The sequence below is a fragment of the Equus przewalskii genome, chromosome 21 (assembly GCF_037783145.1).
Source record: "Equus przewalskii isolate Varuska chromosome 21, EquPr2, whole genome shotgun sequence".
NCBI classification, from domain to species: Eukaryota; Metazoa; Chordata; class Mammalia; order Perissodactyla; family Equidae; genus Equus; species Equus przewalskii.
The window spans coordinates 8,566,276-8,588,009 of NC_091851.1; the positions used below are offsets into that span (position 1 = coordinate 8,566,276).

At 40.3% G+C, this 21,734-nt stretch overlaps 1 protein-coding gene and 1 long non-coding RNA gene across 9 annotated transcripts in view; one reads left to right on the forward strand and one right to left on the reverse strand.

Moving 5' to 3' along the window:
- Window positions 1-1,372, forward strand: part of LOC139078142 (uncharacterized) — a 39,782-nt gene extending 38,410 nt beyond the window's left edge. The window contains exon 3 of the long non-coding RNA XR_011530944.1: window positions 1,289-1,372. This is a non-coding gene — a long non-coding RNA (uncharacterized lncRNA). The remainder of the gene's footprint in view (window positions 1-1,288) is intronic.
- Window positions 1-21,734, reverse strand: part of MACROD2 (mono-ADP ribosylhydrolase 2) — a 1,868,269-nt gene that overhangs the window by 186,264 nt on the left and 1,660,271 nt on the right. For all 8 annotated transcript variants that reach the window (XM_070588786.1, XM_070588788.1, XM_070588789.1 and 5 more), the window contains exon 9: window positions 1,254-1,335. In XM_070588786.1, the coding sequence (XP_070444887.1) occupies window positions 1,254-1,335 (82 nt within the window). The remainder of the gene's footprint in view (window positions 1-1,253; window positions 1,336-21,734) is intronic.

A 21,734-nucleotide genomic window follows, 5' to 3' on the forward strand; every position in this document is an offset into this window, starting at 1 on the left:
AAAAAAAGACCACAATCACAATCCTCTTCTTCATCACATGAGAGTCTTTCCAAATTTATAGTACCTTCCAGTTAGGGAAATATGTACAGTCCCAAATGAAAGCACACTTAGCAGATTCACCTTTCGATTATAAAATTAGAAAGAAGAACTTCAAATTACCCAGAAGAATTTAGTCCTTTTTGGACATGAGCCCAGAGTTGAACATCTGTAGCAGTTTTCCGTAGCTGCTCTTGACAGCTACCCACGTCCTACTCTGACCTGCGGGCAGGGCCTCCTCTTCATTGTGTGGCTCTGATAGATCGTGTAAGAGGGTGCATGTGTACCAGCACCCTCCATGCACTCCTTCTTACCTGCCAGAGTCACCAGTTACCTGAAAATCCACTTCAAATGGATGTGAAAACCTCAAAAGAAAACTCTCTGAAAGGCAGACACCAACAATGCTCACAGTAGCTTTCCTGGAAGCCATTTTTACCACGGCTGAGGAAAGTGCTCTGGGCATTGTGACTTTAATGGCACCATAAAAATAACAAGGTATTAAACAAGCCTCAGCCTTCATAGGCTGGAAGAGGGACAGAGGAGGGAAATATTCAAATCAACCAAATCCAACTAATGGCACATTAGTTGTAAATCCACACTCATGTAAATCCATTACCCAAGGTTCTTTAATAACCCTGAGGTTTCTTCTACATGCTCAGAAGTGTGAAATAAGATGAATGACTACCCTTCTTGGATTGCCCTAGAAAGTGCTGCTATCTTCATTGCAATTTGGGCTGAGAAAATTGGAGGGAAGAGGAACGGAATGCTGGAAAAGTTTGAATTCTAGCTGCAAATATAAATGGGCTCCTCACAATTTCCAACGAGGCTGTTTAACATGGTGGATGTAGGCACAGCCCTGGACAATTTACAACAGTGGGGAAGAAATCACAGATTATGCAATTTAGGGCCAGAGGAAGAGTCTTTAGAAATCATTTGGTCCAACTCCTCACTTTTGATGTGAGGAACTGAGACTCAAGAGATGAATTGACTTTCCCAAGACAACACGATCACCTTGTGGGACAGAGAGGTCTAGGGCCTAGATTTCCTATCACCTCTGTGACCTCTTCAAACCTATGATACAAGTTGCCAGGGGTGACTGCGTATAGAGTTAACATTTGCAACAGTCTTTAAGATGTGAAATGAAACAGCAGTACCATAAGCGATAACTCCACTTCTTCATTCCTCCATTCTAAAAGGAAACAAATCGCTTTACTCACCTACAGGGAAAAATTCGCTCATTTTCTTTTTGTAGATTTTGAAGTCAACTTCCAAGAAGACACAGAAGATGATCCGATTCACCTGGAGGCAAACAATAAACACTCAAAGTGAAAGGAAATATGGTGACTGCCTCCCCAGAACATGGGCTTGGAACAAAAAACAAACGGAAAATCCTCCTACAGGTTTTTGGTGGTATACTGCTAACTACGTGAAGTTCAAGTTGTGTGTATGTGTGTGTGTGTGTGTACCCTTTATGTAAATAAACCCATGGGCTCTTTGGTAGAAAGATGTTATATAAATCAAATAAGAAATAATAAATGACAACAAGCCACTTTGTAGCAAGCTATAAATAAGATCTGAGATTCTGACAGGATACCTAGACTTTATGTCCTATAAAACAGCCACATCAGAAGAGAGGTGTACAGCAGAATGACAATAAAGTATGTCAGTAAACAAAGAGCTCTATGTCCTACTCTTGTTAGACAAATATATTATCAAACCTGTTAATATTTGAACATGGCCTAAAAAGCTTTTTGCAGTTTAATTTGCATGAAGACACTTGCTTTTAGCTTAACATACTCAGAAATGCAACAGAAATAAAATATAATGAGTTGATAGTGACATGAGGTCAATATAACTTTAACCTGGTTGATATTATTGAATAAGGAAATGCCACCTTAAAAGGAAATGTATGTGCAGTCCCTTTTTTTTCTGTTTCAGGAGGGCATCTGCATGTGAGGAGTTTCTTTGAGACATTCAAAGAGCAATATGGTAAACAGAGAAGAGAGACGGAGTACATATAATAGCTCATGCATATCTGATATCATATCAGTGACTCAATTTTGTGTCTTGAAAATAAACACCCCTTTAGTTCCTTTATTTTAACAACATACAAAAAGTTACAAATTACTCAATCTATCAAACTGCAACTGGTAATTGAATAGAACAAGGGAGGCATTTCTCATGGCAATAGGGAATGGAAGTAAGGTGTGCATGTGGCAGGACACAAAAGAACCCAAGTGGATGTCATTCACCTAGCCCTTCAGCTCTCCCAGCCTGTGGGGTACAGATTCACGCTATCCAAGTCCAAAGATCCCAGTAGGAGAGGAGATCTACTGGGGTGGGAGGAGGGAGAGAAGGGTAGGACACAAAGAATCACCAGGGGTCCCTGATGGAAACTCAGGGATGTGGCTTCCCGATCCCTGCATGAGTCTAGACTCCCATCTAGATAGAATGCCTCCTTAGCAGTCTCTGGACTTCTATAGTATCATCACCAAAGACCATGCAGCCCCAGTAACTGTCCTCATAGGATGGATTTTAAAAGAAAGCACCTGACCTTCAGAAATGGAAGGACTGGGTTGCAAATAACCACACTGTCTTTTCCCTGTTTTCACTTGAGTTTCTGGTGTCCAGTCTTGCCTGCATATCATTAACATTTTCTACAAATGCAAAAACTGTCATCATCAACTCACTCTCCAGGTGAACTATAAATTTAGTGGAATAAATGATGAACTGTCTGTGCAATACTGAATGCTCGTCTCCACGCTCCTTATGGCATATTTATGCCCTGTGGCTAAAGATAAAAACCATAATTTCGAGCATAGAAACTAGTTATAAAAGGACATATACTCTATGATACCATTTATACGAATTTTTAAAGCACAAAGATGCAACAGTGAAGGGATTCAGTCATAAGCGCTAACATACAGGAACGTACATAGGAATGTCACACATGAACTTCAGGACAGCGAAGATTTCTGGAGAAGGAGGGAAGGCAAAGGATGGACAGGTAAGGTTTTAATTGAATAGTTAATATTTTATTTATTTAGAAAGAAAAGAGATTTGAGAAAAATATGGCAAGTGAGTAATAGCCATTAACTACGGGGATAGGTACATAGATATCACATTATTTTCTGTATGTTTGAAATACTTCACAATTAAAAGCATAACATTAAAAATAAGACTCTGTGTTAGAAATACTCTACTTTCCAGCTGCACTGAACTACTTGTAGGTTCCAGACACTGTAATTATTCTCTCTTCTGTACCTATGATTGTTGACTTTTCCTCCAGGCTCAGATGGTCAGATTATCTCTAAAGTCACCTAATTGAGATCAAAATCAAAACAAGAAAATCTGGCTCAAAGCAGATCTAAGAGACCAAACTAGACAGTCTCATTTTTACTCATTTCCCCCTATTTTTATGGTCTACTTAGTATAAATTACGGGATTTTTTAAACGCTCATATTGCTTGTGTGTGTACGTATATGAGTGCGTTTGTGTGTAGGAGGATTAGTGGTAATGGTATTCACTGTTATTAAGTGGACTTTTACACACCACACAGACGAAATACAGATTTCTTAAATATTGCAAAGAATTACACTCCACTTTTTAGCACTTTAGGCTTTGTTACCATGGAAATGATATAGGTCCAAAATTCAGCAGCCTGATTTATTTTCCCAGAGAGGAGAAGGATGATGAGGAAAAAGTACTTTGATTTTAAACTAATTGAATGGCCCTGTTCCCTGACCTTACCTTCAGGCATAACACTGAAAATATCTTGGAAGCAAGTTGAATCCAAGAATTAACCTCATTTACAAAGTACTTGTTATGTATGCATATGTGCATGTATTTATATATGTGTGCATAAACATATTTCTGGGGTTATTTTTGGACAAGAGCTCATTTAGTTGACAAGCTCTGTGTTTATAAACTCATCGTGGGTATTGATCACTGCCTGCGGTAGATTGTATTTTGCAAGATGGCATGCAATGTGATACTGCATCCTTCAGGCTCCTTTTAAAATGTAGTGCTGATGCTCCCCTCATTGAAAGATGGAACCTGTATTTCCTCCTCTTGACTCTGGGAGTGCCTGTAACTCTGGCAGAAATGATATGTGACGTCCGAGTCCATGTCATAAAAGGTGATAGAGTTTCCACCTGGTCCTCTTGGGAGACTTGCTCTTACACCCAATCATCATGCCAGAGGAAGCAGAGAGACCACATAGGGAGTCTATGTGTAGAAATTCTAGCCAAAAGCCGGAGCTGAAAGTGAGTAGCCATCACATGATTTCAGCTCTCGGCTTTTGAGATGCCGCATGCCCCAGGTGATGCCACACGGAGCAGAGATGAGTCGTTCCTGCTAAACTCTGTCCAAATTGTAGACATGTGAGCAAAACATAGAAATATGTAGCTAGCAATCTGATATTCTTCTAGCTTCTTCCTACGTTTTTTGATTCTTGCTTTTCCAGCTATGTGGTACTGGACTCCTCTTGAAAAGCTCAGACTGAAAGGATCATGTAGAAGCCACAATGAGGTGACAAGAAGAATATAGAAAGTCTAATTGCTACATGGCTGAGAGATTGGAAATCTGACTTGTGCAAAGGAGAAGGGCCCGGGTGATCCATTCTAATCCCAGAAAAATTTCATGAGAATATAAGAGAATACCTCACTATGAGGCTCAGGAGCGTGGTTTCAATTTTTCTTTTATGTTAGGCAATGGAACAATTTTGTAAAATGGTTGTTCTTCAGAGACTATATTTATTCCTTTATTCATCAGATATTAACTGAGCACCTTCAGTTTGTAGGGCCTAGCCCATCCAGAATTGAGTGACTTTTTTCCCCAAGGCCAAAAAATTAATTAGAGGCAAAATGTCAGGTGTCTTAACTTCGCATCCAGTGTTCTTTCTGTGATATCACCCAGATGGAGACATGTGGGATTGAATTTCTAAGCCTGTCACTAGCTCTGTGACATTGGACAAGCCATGGTCTCCCTGGGCCCCAGTTATCATGTCTTTATAAAGACAGAATTGAATTATATCATCTCTGTAGTTTTTTTTTAATATATATATCTTAGTTATAGTCTGTCTTTGTGGTAGTTTTGTAGTATGTCAATTGAGTTAAGCTGGAATTACACTTCTCTGAATGGTTCTGGGTTAGAGTTGGCCACAGAGAAATTTCCATGAGATTCGGAGGACAGGAGGGCAGCTGCAGCCATTGCACTAAGCAGGTGGGTTTAGGGCATCAGGCTCCCAGCAGGTTGTGTACACTGTTGCTCACCAGCTGGCTCACCTGGGTGTGGAGTAGCAGCTGGGCTCACAGCTTCTCCAGCTCCTGCTGATGCTCCTGCCTCAGGTTCTCTGAGTCCTGGGCTGGGCACACGAGCAGCTCTGCAGCAATGGCATGAGCAACTTCTGCAAGGCAGTGCAACTTTGGGGTTCCATGCAGTGAGAGGCAGATATACATGACAGTTTGCCCTTGTGGCTTCCACTTTGTTCTTGCTCTCCTCCACTTTGCATCCAGCTTTCCTCTTGACCAACTCTTGACCTGCCTCTTGACCACCTGCCCTCTGACATACTCCAGGCACAGTCAGATGTGGAGGCAATGGCCTTCCATAGACTTCTTCAACAGCTCCTTCTCATGGGTCCTGGTTAGGGGTTTTCTCTGCTCAGCCAACCATCCCCTTCTGGACATTTACTTCTCCAGCTTCTCTCATGATTGTATAAGATCTAATCCTTATAATAAAGCCCTTATTCTACTTTATTCACAGTGATCTGCTTCCCTGATTAAATTCCAACTGATGTAATCACTAATATCGTTTCCCTGAATCTCATGTACAAGAACACAGTGAAGGACAAAAAATAATAACAGTGTTCCTTTTTGGAGATGTGTAACCTGTCAAGGCTACTCAAATTCCAATTACTTCCTTCAAGCTGACCTTTTATTGGTCGTAGCCCATCTCCTTGATGGATTTCCTAAAGTGTCTGTCCACTATTTTGTAGTTAAAGCAACTTTGTGTACTTTAAAATGACTCATGCTTTTTTTTGTTTTTTGTTTTTTTTTTAGGAACATGTTGTCAATAAACTCAGATGGATCCTCAGGCTAAAACATAATTGGAAATAATACAAAAGGCAACATCAATATTTTTAGGAATCAATAACTTAACTGTAGTCTTCGTTAAACCTTAAACTAGAACCTAAGGAAGAATTGGGGATGCTCATCTCTGTATCTCCAGTGCATGGGGTAGGTCCTGATGCATAATAGGACCTCTGTAAATATTTGCAGAGTACATGTTTAGGCAAACAGACTTGACTAAAATCTAAGTATGTGGCTGATATTTTTCAAGGGTATTTTGTCCTAGAACCAAAAAATAACTTATTTAGGAGGGAGACTTTCTTTTATGTTTGCCAGAAGACCTGAGAACAGAATTATAGAGGAGCCTGGGAGCTTTTTCAATGTAGAAAAGAGCTATATAAAGGGCAAGAGTCATTCATTGTTACCTACTGTCATCTTATCCAATGATTCTAGGCTGAGTACAATGGCTCTTGAGACCAGTACTGTTGTTTTCATAGGAGGTGCTTATTAGTTTCACAATAGAAACGATGATGCTCCCTGTAAACTAAGATGTAGTCAAAGTTAAAAAAGCTTCTTTAAAATGAAAAGAACAATATCAAGTATTGGCAAGGATATGGATTAACAAGAACTTTCATATACTGCTTTGGGGAGTAAAAAGGTGCAACCACTTTGATAAATGATTTGGCGGTATCTACTAACTTAGCTGAATTTGTCCATACCCTATGATCCAGCAGTCTTACTCTTTAGACAGACACCCAGCAGAATGTGCACACATGTTCACAAAAAGACACATACCACAATGTTTGTAGCAACACTGTTCATAATATCTCCAAACTGGAAACTACTTAAACGTCTAAAATGGTAGAGTGGATAAATAAACTGTGAGCTATTTATACAATGAGACATTACAAACCAATGAGAAGAGAAAGTTTACAACTACTCACAATAATATAAACAAACATAATATTGAGTAAAACAATCCAGAAAAAAAGAGCACACACCGGATGATTCCCTTTCTGCAATGTTCAAAAGCATTAGAGAAACAGACAAAACCACCTATGGTGTTAGAAGTTACTACAGCAATTACTCTGGGGTGAGGATTGGGAAGAAGGGACCAAGGGGGATGCTGGGGATCCTGGTTTTTGATCTGGGTGCTGCTTCCACGGATGTATTCATTCTGTGAAAATTCATCAAGCAGTTCACTTAGGATCTGTGTTCTTTTCTGTATGTTATACTTCAATAAGAATTTTTTTAAAGGTTGAAAGTCTTCTGTTACAATTGTCTTGGCCAAAAATCAAAAACCTATTTTCATTGACTTAGAAGTCAAAAAAGTCCTTTCAAAGCTGACCTTCTAAAGGCAATCTCACCATATATTTCTACTGATGCCAACTGTAGCTCACCCATCAAGGCATAAAGGAGTAAAGATATATTTTTTTCACTAAGGTATCCATTAATCCACAGTTGGGGTTTTATGCCCCATAAACATGATGACATAAAGTCTATTAATCTTTTTCAGCATCATATCCACTGCTCCTGAAAAGGGTTACACAGTGAAGCAGGTTTGGAATATCTGCAGCTGACCTCCATTTTTCATGGCTACCAGTTCTAGGGCAGCTGACACAGCCAAGATTATCCTGTGTTCAGCAATACTGAGAGAATGAATGGATTCTGATGAATGTAATTTGTGTCCCCAATGACAAAAGACAGACATTCAGAGATCTGGTGTGCATGCAAATACTACTTTAACTAAGGACTGACGGAGGCCTATTCTGTGTACATGCAGCCTGATGGGCAATGAGGGTGAAGTCTCAGGCTCCCTGAAAGATAAACCAACAGCCTCACCAGTGCAGGCTTAGATATTGGAGTATTCTCATCAAACAGTGGCTGCCGCTAATAAGTGAATAAACTTCAGGGCTTAAGAATCAAATTTGTATAAAGACGGCTTTGAGAGGAGGTAGAAACCCAGACAATTAGAGCTTGCTTGGTGCTATGAGTAAATGAAGATTCAAGAGAATAACAAAAGGATAAGGTCACTGCTGATTAATTAAAGAACAAAACAAGAAGGTGGGATGCCTGGGTCCTACTCCCTGCCCTCCCACCAAGTGGAGTAAAGAAGAGCAATCTGCCCTTCTCCCAGTGTATTTGCTCGCTGTTGCTGCATAACAAATTGCCACAAACTTAGCATCTGAAAAAACAAAGGTTTATTATTTTATAGGTTCTGTAGGTCAGAAGTCCAGGCCCCACACAGTTGAGTCCACTGCTCGGGGTCTCAACAGCTGTAATCAGGGTGTTAGCTGCACCGCAGTTCTCCCCTGAGGCTTGGAATCCTCTTCCAAGCTCACTCAGGTTGTTGGCAGAATCCGGTTCCTTGCAGTTGTAAGACTGAGGCCCTGTTTTCTTGCTAGTTGTCCACTAGAGACAGATTTTAGCTTCTAGAGGCCACCTGCAATTCCTTGCCATGGGACCCTGGGAGGTAGTTCAGGACATGTGTCTCTATGACTTTCTCCATCTCTAACCTCCAGGTTCCTTTTAAAAGCCCACCTAATTAAGTCAGCCCATCAGAACACTCTCCCTTTTAATTAATTCAACTGATTAAATACATCTAAAAAACTCCCTTGCCTAATCCAGGGAGGGACTGCCCCATCATATTTGCAGTTGCCACCCACGCTCAAGGGGAGAAGACTGGACAATGTGTGCATTCGGGGGGTGGGCGTCTTGTAGGCATCTGAGACTTCTGCCTGCCACATGCAGTCGCCTCCGCATAACCAGCTGCCTGTGCTCCAGTCTGGACTGAGCGTTTACCAGCTTATGACCTGGAGCAGCTGACTTAACCTTTCTAAGCCTCGGTCTCCTCATCTCTAAAGTGGAAACATTGGCCTTGTCGCGGCTGGCATATTAGTTTTCTATTGTTATGTAACAAATTACCACAAACTTCATTGTTTAAAACAAGCCCTGTTTACTGTGTAACAATAAATCGCTTGTGGTTCTGTAGGTCAAAAGTCTGCATGGTGTGACTGGCTTCTCTGTTCAGGGTGTAATATGGGTGAAATCAAGACATCAGCCAGACTGAATTTTGGTCTGGAGGCTGAGGAGAGTAAGCTCATTCTCGTTGATGGCAGAATTCAGTTCCTTGCAGTTGTGGGACTGAGGTCCCCATTTCCTCTTGGCTATCAGCTGGGGGTCACTCTCAGCTCCAAGAGGCCACCTGCATTACTTGCTAGATGTCCATTCCATCATCAAAACAGCAAAGGTGATTCAAATTCTTCTTGATTTTGAATCTCTGACTTCTTCCATATCACCTGTAGACCCAGATATAAGGGACTCCTGCATTTAGGTCAGGCCCATCTAGATAGTCTCCCTGTCTTAAGGTCAACTATCTGGGACCTTAATTACACCTGAAAAATCCCATCACAGCAGTACCCAGTTTATTGCTTGAATAACTGGGAGAAAGTGTGTATACACCAGATGTTGGAAATCTTGGGAGAATTGTAGACTCCTGCCTGCCACAGTTGGCTATAATGACCACATGGAATATTCTATGTAAAGTGCTTGGCAAAGGGCCTGACATATAGTAAATGCTCCATAAACATTGGTTATTTATTGTAAAGTTATTATTCACAAGGTACCTGAAACACCTTCCACAGTGCTGACAGATTGATGGGATCACTGTTCACTTGGTGAGTCCTTTATTTCTACCCTGATCTTTGAAAACAGGTCAAGGAAAAGCATGAGCCAGATGGAGAACATTGGATGCTCTCCTTCTGACTGATATGCTGAAAGGCCTTTTTTATTCCAGTTTCAACTTTGCTGAGGATGTCTGTCTTAAAAGAAACATTTACATTTACAAAAATGGCCTATCCTATATATAAAACAGCTCTTTTTTTTTTTTTTTGTCTGATTGTGTCAGCCAATAAGAGAAAGAAAAGAAAATGGTAAACTAACAGCTGAGCTGCAGTAAAGAAACAGATTTCACATGACCCTACGGGAGTCTCTGTTCTGCTATTTTAATATCCTTGTCAAACGTCGCTGAATATCATTCTGCTGGTTCTTGAAGGTATTAAGTATGTTCATATTTGCGCACTTCACCACGGAAGCTAGTATTTCAATCTCCAAATTACAGAATGGGGAAATTTTTCTCTTTGTGTTCCCAGAAACGTTTGGATGAGTTGGAGTGCGTTTATAATCCATAAGCACTCAAAGGGCATTTTTGCATTTTGAAATTGCTTCTGCATGCATAAAAAGGATCCTTTATTTTGGGGGGCTTTTTGCAAACCCAGTTCATCTGTCATTACTCTGTGGCAGCACAATTCAGAGTCTTCTTGTCTTGTTTTGATGAATTGCTCTTTTTAACTTATCTTCAACTCTATAAGAAAAAATGGCCATGGATCTGAAGAACCAAGAGTTATTTTGATTTGAGCTGGAGGCTCATTCATACAAGTTAATTTCCAAGCCTGCTTCATATCGATCAAAACGGACACCCTCACAAATGACACATCTGTTGTGGTCCTTGAAGCTGCTCCACATGATTAGCATAGAAGAGATGTAGGCACTCACAAGGGCTTAGGACCTGCAGTTCTAAATGCTGGTATGGCAAGCATACCTTTCCCCCCTTGTAACCAAAGAAATGATCCCAGAAAATACTGGGAGGAAATGTCAGTCACACATAAAGAGCAGTTTCCCTTTTCACAAATGGAGAGGGTGCTGTGGTATGCAACACGTATCAGCCCCTCCCCTTCCTTCAGGGTGAGAACACTCATTTTTCCTGTTGCTGGAGGTGCTGGTGGCTGACAGCTCTGAGGAGACCTTCTCAGAGGATTGTCCTTTGCTGAAGACAGTACCTCACCCATCCTGACCCTCTCTTCCCCGTCAGCCTGCATCCAATGACCGACTCATGTAGCAGTCCAAGGCTCAGACCCCTTCCCTCATTTGATGCAGCTCTGAAGGACCATCAGTTATGGGCTGAACTATGTCCCCTAAGAGATTCATACGTTGAAGTCCTAACCCTCAGTACCTCAGAATGTGACTGTATTTGGAGAAAGGGCCTTTAGCGAGCTAATTAAGTTAAAATGAGGTCATTAGGGTGGGCCCTAATCCAACATGACTGGTGTCCTCATAAGAAGAGGAGATTAGGACATAGACACGCACAGAGGGAAGACTATGTGAAGACACGGGGAGAAGGCTGCCGTCTACAAGCCAAGGAGAGAGGCCTCATGAGAAACTGACCCTGCTGACACCTTGATCTCAGACTTCTGGCCTCCAGAAGTGTGAGAAAGTAAATTTCTGTTGTTGAAGGCACTCAATCTGTGATACTTTGTTATGACAGCCCTAGCAAACAAATACACCATCCAAGCTTCAGAGCTCCTGTGGGTTCAACATCCCCCTCTTTCCAACCCTGCCTCCCTCATTCCACTCCCTCTCCCTGCAGATACGGATCAAGAGCACGATCAAATAAACCCCTTTTCAGTCTGCAGCCCTGAAAACTTGACCTATGATAACAACCCTCTATTTTTGGCAATCTGAATTATTTTCTTTTCATGTCCACTTTTGACATCATTTCCAATGATGCAAATGGCAGCTGCCAATCACACATGAAGCCTACAGCCTAAGGTCTGTCTAACAGCTAACTCTGTCGCCCGCTCCTTGTGGAGAAACAATCATATTCTGTACTTGGGCTGACCAATTGTTACGAGGTCAGAATTCATTTTAAAAGAGCTTTCAAAGTCAACATACACTATAAATATGACTCACACAAAGTGACAGTAAATTTGTTGAGGGGGGGCTCCATCTGATACTCACCTTTGGGAAACGAGCCTCTCAAAGCTCTTCGTGCACTCTATTCTGAGGATGGGAAACTGGGTCTATGCATGACCGTGCAGTGACAGCCATAACAAATCAAGGTGGGGTACATCTTAACATGAAGCCTCCCAGAGCTGAAACACATTTCTGCTGATGGATTTCATATTTCTAATGCTAGGCGTATCCTTTTGTATAAAAGTAATGGATTTCCTTTTGTGTCAGAAGTAGCTTACTTAGATGGGTTTTAACAATCCCTAGAAGAAAAAGTGAGTCCATGTGGTCTGCAAGTGTGGTCTGGAGGTGTTGGGGCACTGTGGTGTGGTGTCCTATCCCCTTAGGTCTTAGCTGTGTTGTGGAAGCCAGAGAATGGCCAATCATCTGCATTTCTCTGCCTGAAGTCTTTCTTAGTGCTAGGGTATTCTGATCCAGTATCTAGTAAGCTGTGAGTTTGGAGAATTAATGCCTCCTACTCCAGCAGCTCTCAACCAAGGACTTGCAGGAGTTGACATTTAAATATCCCTACTTCATCATCCTTGGATGAGAAAACTCAGAGTTCTCCAGGAGGATAAGCTTCTGATTGACGGCATGCCCTGCGTTGACCTTTTTCACCCCTACTTCATCCACAAACAATCTGCCTGCACTTTAATCCTTGTCTTAGGATCTGCTTTTGGGAGAACACAAATCAAGAGGTGAGAAGAAAATTGGTTAAATATCAACTGGTTCTTCCAGGATCCAGCCTATCAAAGGTTAATTTAATATAATTCAGCTTCTAACTTTCTTAAGGAGCTATCTGTTGTGTGGTGTCCTCGGTACCCTTAAACTGAGGAGACAGTGTTAGGAATAGGTCTTTTGGCTCAAAGTTCTTCACGATCTAGGCTGTGACATGAAATTACCCTTCCAATGATGGAGCTATTGTTTATCAAGCACTCATGCAGGGCTCATGTCAACCCGGCTACCCCAGCTGCAAGCCCCTATTGTATATCTCATACTCCTGCTTCTGAGAACGCTCTGTTTCCTTTTTTCTTTTATTTGATTAAGAACATCTGCAGAGGTGGTTCAGCTACAAAAGTTAATAATTACTCTATTTTCGTCACAGTAATTAAAAATTTCAAGGAAGAATTGTCATTCATTGCTTCTGATGAAGTTGCCCATAGAGGATAGTGCTTTATAAAGCCAACAAATCATGACCTTAAAAAAATGCCATTATCAGGAGAAAGAAAAACTCTCCTCAAAACGGGAATGCTACCAAGTCACAAGGTAGCTCTGAAGCCTGGTCACAGTGCTCAACGGAATGGGGGCCACCACAGAACTGTGCAAATCGTCCTGTGCATTCTCATTTTCTCAACATTTCCATTAGTATCTGACACTCATGCTGATGCCATTTACAGTTCAAAGGAAGCTCATTAACATATCACCCTGAAAGAGCGTTTTGTGAGGACAAAAGCTGTTTTTCTCAAACTGGTGTCCCTCTCACTCCTGCCAAAAAGAATTTTTTTTTTTTCCGAAAGGCAAACCCCAAGAGAACCATCACTCTTGGGTAATTTTCCATAGGTTCATGTCTCATACAACAAGAAACAGCAACCAAGGTGGTTCTATCCAAAATGCCCCTTGAGGGCGGGGTGGTGGCAGAAGTGGGGTGTGTGTGTGTGGTACATATGTGAGTGGGTGTTTGTGTGGTATATGGAGGGTATAAAAGAGTGAGGGCAGGGCAAAGAGAGCATTCCATCTCTGCCTCTCCTCTCAGCCACCCTCTGTTCCCTCTGTCTTCTCTAGCATGCACTATCTGCTCGAGACTGTGGATTGTACCTTTGCATTTTTATCAACTTGTAGATATTTCATATCAACTCTCTCTTTACATGCTAGATAAAGGAACATGTGTCCAACTAGACTGTAAATCCCCGAGGGAGATACCACCTTTTACTTTAGTTGTCTTTCCACCTAGCAATCCATGTAGCCAATGGAAATGTATAGAAAAAGGCCTTAATTGTACTGCTCCACTGGACCAGTAGGCTTTCGATGACCTGGTTACCACAACTCCCTGACTCAGGGACCCCAAAGGGTAGAAGCGTTGGCCCCTGGCTCTCTCTCTGAAAGAAGTAGTCTTTACTCTCCTCTGACTCTCTATGGTACGTCCATCCTCCACGCCATCTCTCTAAACCACATTGCCATGATCGTGACAGATTTAAATAAGGTTAGTCCCCACTTCATTTTTTGAAAATTAGGCTCACAACTTTCAGTGGTCTTATCAATTAAGTTATTTTCAAATGTTTATCAGAGAATACCCCTGAGGGTGGTGAAGTCTCCCTCAAGGAATTGAGATGGTGCCAAAACGCATCCTCCAACATTTTATTTAATTTTGAGTTTTATCATATAGTCTTTTGTTTATGGACTGTATAAAATGTTCATGCTTGTATGCATGTAAAAACAATGTTCCTCCTCCCAATCTTTACTGATCCTCGAGGAAGATGGGCATTGCTTTACAACGGCTTCAAGTGCTTCCTGGCACACTGTTTCACAACCTCCATGGGGGCTGGAACTTCACTCCCACCAGAAAATCATGATTTAATGACATAAAGCCAATTTGCCTGGTATACTGGTACATTTGCATAGATAGATAGATAGATAGATAGATAGATATTTGGTAAACATAAGAATATTTGAACTTCCAAAAGTATTTATCCTTCAGATACTACAATCTTAAGGTATGATTCAGTCTTCTAAACTCTACATTTTGAAACCAAGTCCATTGTGAATATCAAAATATTCTCAGGGGAAAAGAAGAGAAAGGAAGAGTACTAATAGTTATTTAATACTTTTCTGCTAGACTCTGAAAGTGCGGTTTTATATATGTAAGCTCAGGTCATCCAGAACATGACCTGTGAAAAAACTATTATCCTAATCTTGTTGTAAGACAGTCTTTTTTTCTTTTTAAGAAAAACAAAACAATTAAAACAACAACAAAAGAATAACCGACCAACCAAAAACCAAAACCAAAACAAAAAAAGAAATAGGAAGACAAGACTAGAGCAGAGAAATGTCAACTGCACGTCAACCTTTTTAATCACTGGGAGCATAGGGAAAAAAAGAACAATAAAAGTCAGGTATCCACTAAGATTATTTTAATAGAGGGTAATAGAATGACGGCTTTCTGAAAATAGCCAGCAGATGTCCCATCCATTATACTGAGCCTTGTTATATAATGTCTGCTATAATCCCTTAAAAATCTATTTTCTAGACTTGATTCTGCTCCAGCATCTGTGATGCTAAATGCTGCAGTGGCTGTTTCCTGGTTTCCACTGATGTTTCCAATGCCAGTTACAGGTCAAAATTTAAGAGCAGTAAAAATAAAGACTTTGTTTGCATTTTCAGCAGGAAAACGATGCTCTATTCACATCTGTGCTGTATCCAATAATGTTCCATCTAACCATCCTTCAGCAGGAGAGGAAGCGCCCAAATTACAAAGATGTGCAAATGTAATTGGCATATTGGCACGATTTACAGTAACTGCTCAATTGGTTAGAGAGACACATTCCTAAAATAACGTTGCCAAAACTCTACACTAAACTCTCCACCTGAAGTATGGATTTGTTCTGTGAACTTAACTGGATGATTTATTCGTTAAAAACAAACCGATTATCTGTGTCATACTTTTGGGAAGGTTGAGAAGGGGAAGGCAAAATTTAATTTTGTGAACAGATGTAAAAAGTATTTGGAAAGATTCACTGATGATGTGTTCATTGAAAAACTTTAACCAGGATTCTACTTTGCTATTTAATTTCCTAAGCTGTGAAACATATAATGTACATTCTGGAAAACAAATTATTTAAAGTCTACTTAACTCCTAAGATAAATATTTGGGGAACTAGATTTGGGGAAGCCATAAATTTTTCAACCATGTTGAGGTCCACTTTGAGGAAAGTCCTAGTTTTTAGGGGATTATATTACTTTTTTTCCTTGATGTGGAGGATCTTGCTGCTACCATATTGGTTTTCCATACATTCCAGTCACGCAGCAGCCTATGAGTTTTCTCCATGAGTCACCAACTCTGACCTTCAGCCATGCTTCTTCTCTAGCCAGTGGGTGTGAAATGGTTACCTTTCTGGACTGCATGAGTCATGAGCTTACAAAAAATTTTTTATGGTGCCCTTGATTCTGCTCAGTACTAGAAAGACTAAATTTCCCTTTGGTGCCCAACCAGGAAATTACTTCATCCTTCCAAAATGGACTACAACCATAGTCTCATTGCCACCCACTGGGAAAATGAAGCAGAAATAAAAGTCATGGTGCTCAGATTACAGAAAATCGCTGCTCCATCAAGTAAGTAAATTTGTATGAATGCCTCCATTTTGCAGAATATACTGGAGAGGCAAACTTAAGTAGCAATCAATTGAAAAGGACTGATTAAAGCAAACTAACGAAAGTTTGTGACATCCCAGGCAGTCCAGTGTGGAACAAAAGCAGTGAGGGAGTCTATGAGATTACTTCACGATACTGACCATAAAGTAGCCTAGAATGCTGAGAGTTTTAAATGGGAATCCTTCCAAACCCCAGCTCACTGATGGCCTGAGAAATTCTGGTCAACTGCAAAATTTCCTTAAACATACATCTCTTATCTTAAAATAACACTCAATTTTTAAAAAATTCTACTCAATTATATATTCATGCATATTTTCCTATAAAAATGTTTCTTTCCCTAAATGTTTGTGTAAAGTTGGGGCTCCTGGAAGAGATGGCACAGCTACCCTGTGACTTCAAGTCCACTCAGTCCACATGACAAGGCTCAGTTTTACACAAGCTGTGTGACTTTAACAAGAACGGTGGTCTATTCTGGAGCCTGCGGTAGAATGGGGAAGAGGAAAGAGGACAGGCTTGAATTCAGACAGTCCAGATTTTGTATGTGGACTTGACCACTTGCTTACCTCGTAACTATCAGGAAATTGCTGAACTCCTCGAATCTCCATACTTTCATCAGTAAAATAGAACTAATGATAGACTGATACCACAGGGTTGTCTAGAATATTCAATGGGATGAAGTTATTATCACATAGTAGCTATTGAATAAATGGTAGCTGTCACTCTTAATTAAGCTTTTTTTGTTTTTTGAATTCCTAGCACACTTATCTAAGGTATCACAATTCCTCTGCATCTATAGCAGGTTATTACCACAAGTAAGATTATTCCTTGTTGTTTTACCTCACATGCCTTAGCTCCTTAACTGAGCGGTACACCCAGTAGAGAGAGTTATCATGTCTTATAGATGTTCACATCTACAAATATCATAGTTTTCAAACTTTAGTAAGCATAAAAGTTTGGAGTAAAAATGCTGATTTTTGACCCCCTTCACAGATACTATGATTTGTAAGTTTGGAGTGGTGCCCAGGAATCAGCATTTTTAACAACCATCCTCCACTCTTGGACATAGCTATGCGGGTAATCAGTGGTTTTTCACGTAGTCTTCACATGGCCTTCTTAGAATACTGCCGTTGGATTTAGGACCACTCTAGTTCAGTATGAGCTCATTTTAATTTAATTAAATCTCTAAATACACTATTCCAAATAAAGTCACATTTTGAGATTCCAGGTAGACATGAATTTTAGGGTGACAGTATTCCACCCAGTATACTCCTCAAACCTTAACTTTGAGAACCGTCATTTTACCAGCCAATTAGACTATAGTGCAAATGAGTGCCATTCAGTATGATCTCCCTTATTAATATTCTAGGTAATTACCAGAATACTATCTGATGATATTTTCATAAAGTAATCTTCCTGCAACATACTTCTGTGGTTCCTATAAGAAAATCTTATTCTTCGTCTTGATATTTCTGATTACAAAATCTGCTGCTGACATATATCCTGGTTCTTTAAGGAGGCATTATTACACCTAATGCCTTGTAGTTTTTCTTCTCCTTTACATGTCACTATGTATCAAATATGAAACATGCACTCAATAAATATTGAGTTGAATGTATATATTCATTCTGCAAACAATGGCAGGGGTAGTGTAAGACAGAAATTTTCCTGTTTTCAAGGAGATTTTCCTGGACAGAGGAGATAAGCCCTTATACAATATTACAATGCCAAGTGGATAGTGTCAGCTCTGAGTGTGCTTAAAAATTCTGCTGTCACCACTTACTAGCTGCATAACATTGGGCAAGTTACTTCACCTCGTTAGAGCTTAGTTCGCATGTCTGTAAAATGGGGACGAGGCTTCCACCTACCTCACAAGGCTGCTGAAAGGAATAAATAGTGATCTGTATTAAATGTTAAGCACGCAGCCAGTGCTCCCTAAATGTTAGCGATTGCAAGGGACACAGGGGAAGGAAGAATGTTTGGTAGGCTGGTGATGATATTGAATGTGCTTATTGTGTTTCCCTAATGGAGTATGAGCTTCCTGACTGCAGGGACCTCATAATTACAATGTCCTAGCGTCTCTCATAACTCTTGGCAGATCGGCTCCTCACAGGGGATTTGTATAATGTCACCAAATGCAGTCCTGGTTGATTGATTCATTGAGTGATTCTGTCAGTCCCTTTGTTGGCAGCTCTAGCAAAACTTCTACATGTTCTAGGTTTCTGCTTCTATTCATAGTTGACTCGTTAAGCGATGTAAATTTTTGTCATTCAAATACCCACATGCTGATGGCAGGGGATAGTAGATTGATGGCTGGCCAAGAGAATAGCCAGTGAAGCGGGTGGTGAGGGTTAGGGTCAAGATTATGCATATAAGGCAGGAGTGGAGATGGGTGATAGTGAAAGAGGACCCTTCATAGTCCTACTTGAAGGCCATGAAACCACAGTCATTACTGATGTCTAATGCATATAAGTTACGGTATGATTTACCGTAAAATCCAGGGGTGTCAGGGAGCAATGCAAATTGCAGATGCTAACTGCATATCTTTCATTTTTCTGGAGTGGCTGGACTTTCAGTTGCAGCTTTCTGATCATGCACATAATGCTTTGTTATTTTCACTTTGATGTAATTATTATGATATTGATTTTTTAAATGGGCCCATGATAGAATTTCTAAGCATATGCCATATAAAATTCTACCATGACTTTTACATTTGTACTTCAGAAATTATCCTAAATAGCCATCTGGAGCCTTGAAGTTAATGGATTTTCAGCTAGTTAATTTGGTCCACAACACCAAAATTCCTCCTGCATAAATTCACTTAACTATCAGTTATTGTAAATAGGCCTATTTATTTAGCAGAAGCCACTTTATTATGCTATTTGAAAAGCAAAAGCATGGGAGGGAGAATATCACAGACAATTAACATGACTGTCCCAATACACGAACATGAGTTGGTATAAACCGTCCACAAGAAAAATGTTACTCTGCTCACACTGTATGTTTAGGAAGAGCAGTAATCACATTTTACCTAAATAATACATTAGAGTCAACTTCCAGAAATGAGCCTCTGCCTTTTTGGAACTTGTTCTAACCTAGTCAGTGGGTAAGGATTGGGAAGTTGTGATGATAAATGCATGATAACAATGCCAGTTGGCATCAGTATAAAACTCTGTTTCATTGTCAAAGTGTTTTTCATGTTGATTACCTCATTTAATTCACTATTACACTGTGGTGTCCAGAGCGGAGGTGTGATGAATGACCCCATTTCCTAAATAAGGTGAGCTCAGTGCCACCAGGTGGTAAGGAAAAGGGTTGAGATTAAAATCTAGTCTTGTATTTCCTGTCTCCTTTCCCAAGGCTTACTCCACTAAATAATTCTGCCTCAGAATATAGTTCATTTCTAGTCAAATTCTTTTGAACAATGGATCTTCATATTCAAAAAACAAATTGTCTTGCTTAAATAAAGCCAGATGTTGACTTTTTGAGAGATTAAGCAAACTCTCAGGAAAAGGAGGTAGAGAATATTACATGTTCCATACCTCCTTGAGATGTGTAGTCTGTCCAACAACTTATAGGTCAGAGTCTTCCATCTGTCTGTCCATCTATCTATCTATCTATCTATCTATCTATCTATCTATCTATCTCTCTACCTACCTATCCATCCATCCACCTACTATATCTATATCTTTTATCCAAGCATTTAAAAAGAGTGACAATAGAGTTTAAAACAAGAATTATTTATCATGTTCAAAATAGAAAGGCCACTAACATGATGCTTTTTTTTGGGGGGGGGGGGTGCAGTTCTGTTATTTCCATTAATATGAGATGCAAGAAAAATTGAGAAGAAGTAAGCGAACATTGGCTAACTTCTTTTGTATCTTCCAGAGGCCAAAAAAAAAAAAAAAGAATGTAAAATTATTTGGTTTTAATAAAAAGTCTCTGGAATTTTGGCTTATTAGTTCTGAGTCTTGATTGTTAACAAATCAGACTCACTCAGAGCCTCTATTTTCTCATCTTTGAAACAAAGGGGTTTAAAACAGAAGTTTCCAAAAGCTTAACTACTCTCAAGTTTTATAATTCTTGATGCTGTAACTTTCCCAACACCTCCACTAGAGTATGTTCTAGGCATCCCAAATGAGTGCCAGGTACCTCCAGAGCCAGCCCTGCTGGAATCAGTAAGCCACAAGACCCACCTTGACAGTGGTCCTTAATACCTAGAGGTAGTGTCAAGCAAGAGTCAAATCCTATTTTGCATTACTCTTGCACTGGATTGTGCCACCATAATCCTGGAAAAAGAGTTTGCATCAGACTCCTTATCTCATTGACTCTTCTCTTGGGTCCCTAGTGTCAAGAGCATTGTTGACCTCCTCCCCCAACTGAAAGCAACATGCCTGCCCAATTTCTGTTAAATCCTCTCCCCCCAGTGTTGGCTTCCTATTTTCCTTTTCTTAAATTCAGCCTAAATCCCACTGCCGTATGGGAGGGAATGGGGTTAGAACTGAACCTGCTTGTTTAACTTTTGGCATCTCTCTTTTCTAAGGCTGGACATCCAGCTGGACACATTACGAATTACCTCTCCCTTGACAAACAAACTTTCACCAAACTCCAGTCACGCACCATCGCCTGGGCCTCCCATAATCATTCTCAGCCTCCCTCCTTACAACGGACCTCCACCACCATCATGACTAGATCCTGACATCTCAAAAGATGATAGTTTGCTCATATTCCCTCGGACACAGTTTTTGAATTTCCCCTGCCTTCATATTCCTTCTGTTCTGACATACTACCTTTTGCTCAGCTCTTTCTCTTTCTCACAGCATAGAGTGGGCTACCCCATGATCAAGGACAACATGTAAAATGCAGATAAAGCCATCCTACCTCACCAGGATGACGTGAAGATAAAATGAGATCACAAGGATGGAATACTTTGAGAAATTTAAAACTGAAATACACATATGAGGTTTTATGATGCTATGAAAATTTTTTTAAGATTAAAATTTCAACAGAATTCACAAAGTTTTGTTGAAAAAAATATATACTTTTCTTCACAAGTACAAAAAAAGTTCTCAGACTCAGTGTGTTTGTGTGTGTGTGTATACTTACAAATTGAACCAATGTGGGTGACATTTAACACGTTCTAAGTCTGTCATGCCTTGCCTTGGGAGAGTATTTGGCTTTGTTTAAGTTCTGCTCTACACGTTTTTCATCCTCTCTGGAATAACAAGTTACCTAGGGAATATTCTCATGGTACTGGCAAAAATGCAAAAGCAGGGAGTAAAAACAGACAAGGTCTCTCAACGCCTAGCCTTGGAACTAATACAGAATCACTTCCTATGTCCTTCCATGGGAAAAGAAGTCAGGTGGTTGAGGCAAAAGTCAAGCAGTTAGGACATATTCTTTTCCCACATTGAGACAATGGCAAAGGTGTAGATACAGGGAGTGGTTGAGAATTGGGGCCAATGCTTTAATCCACCAAGG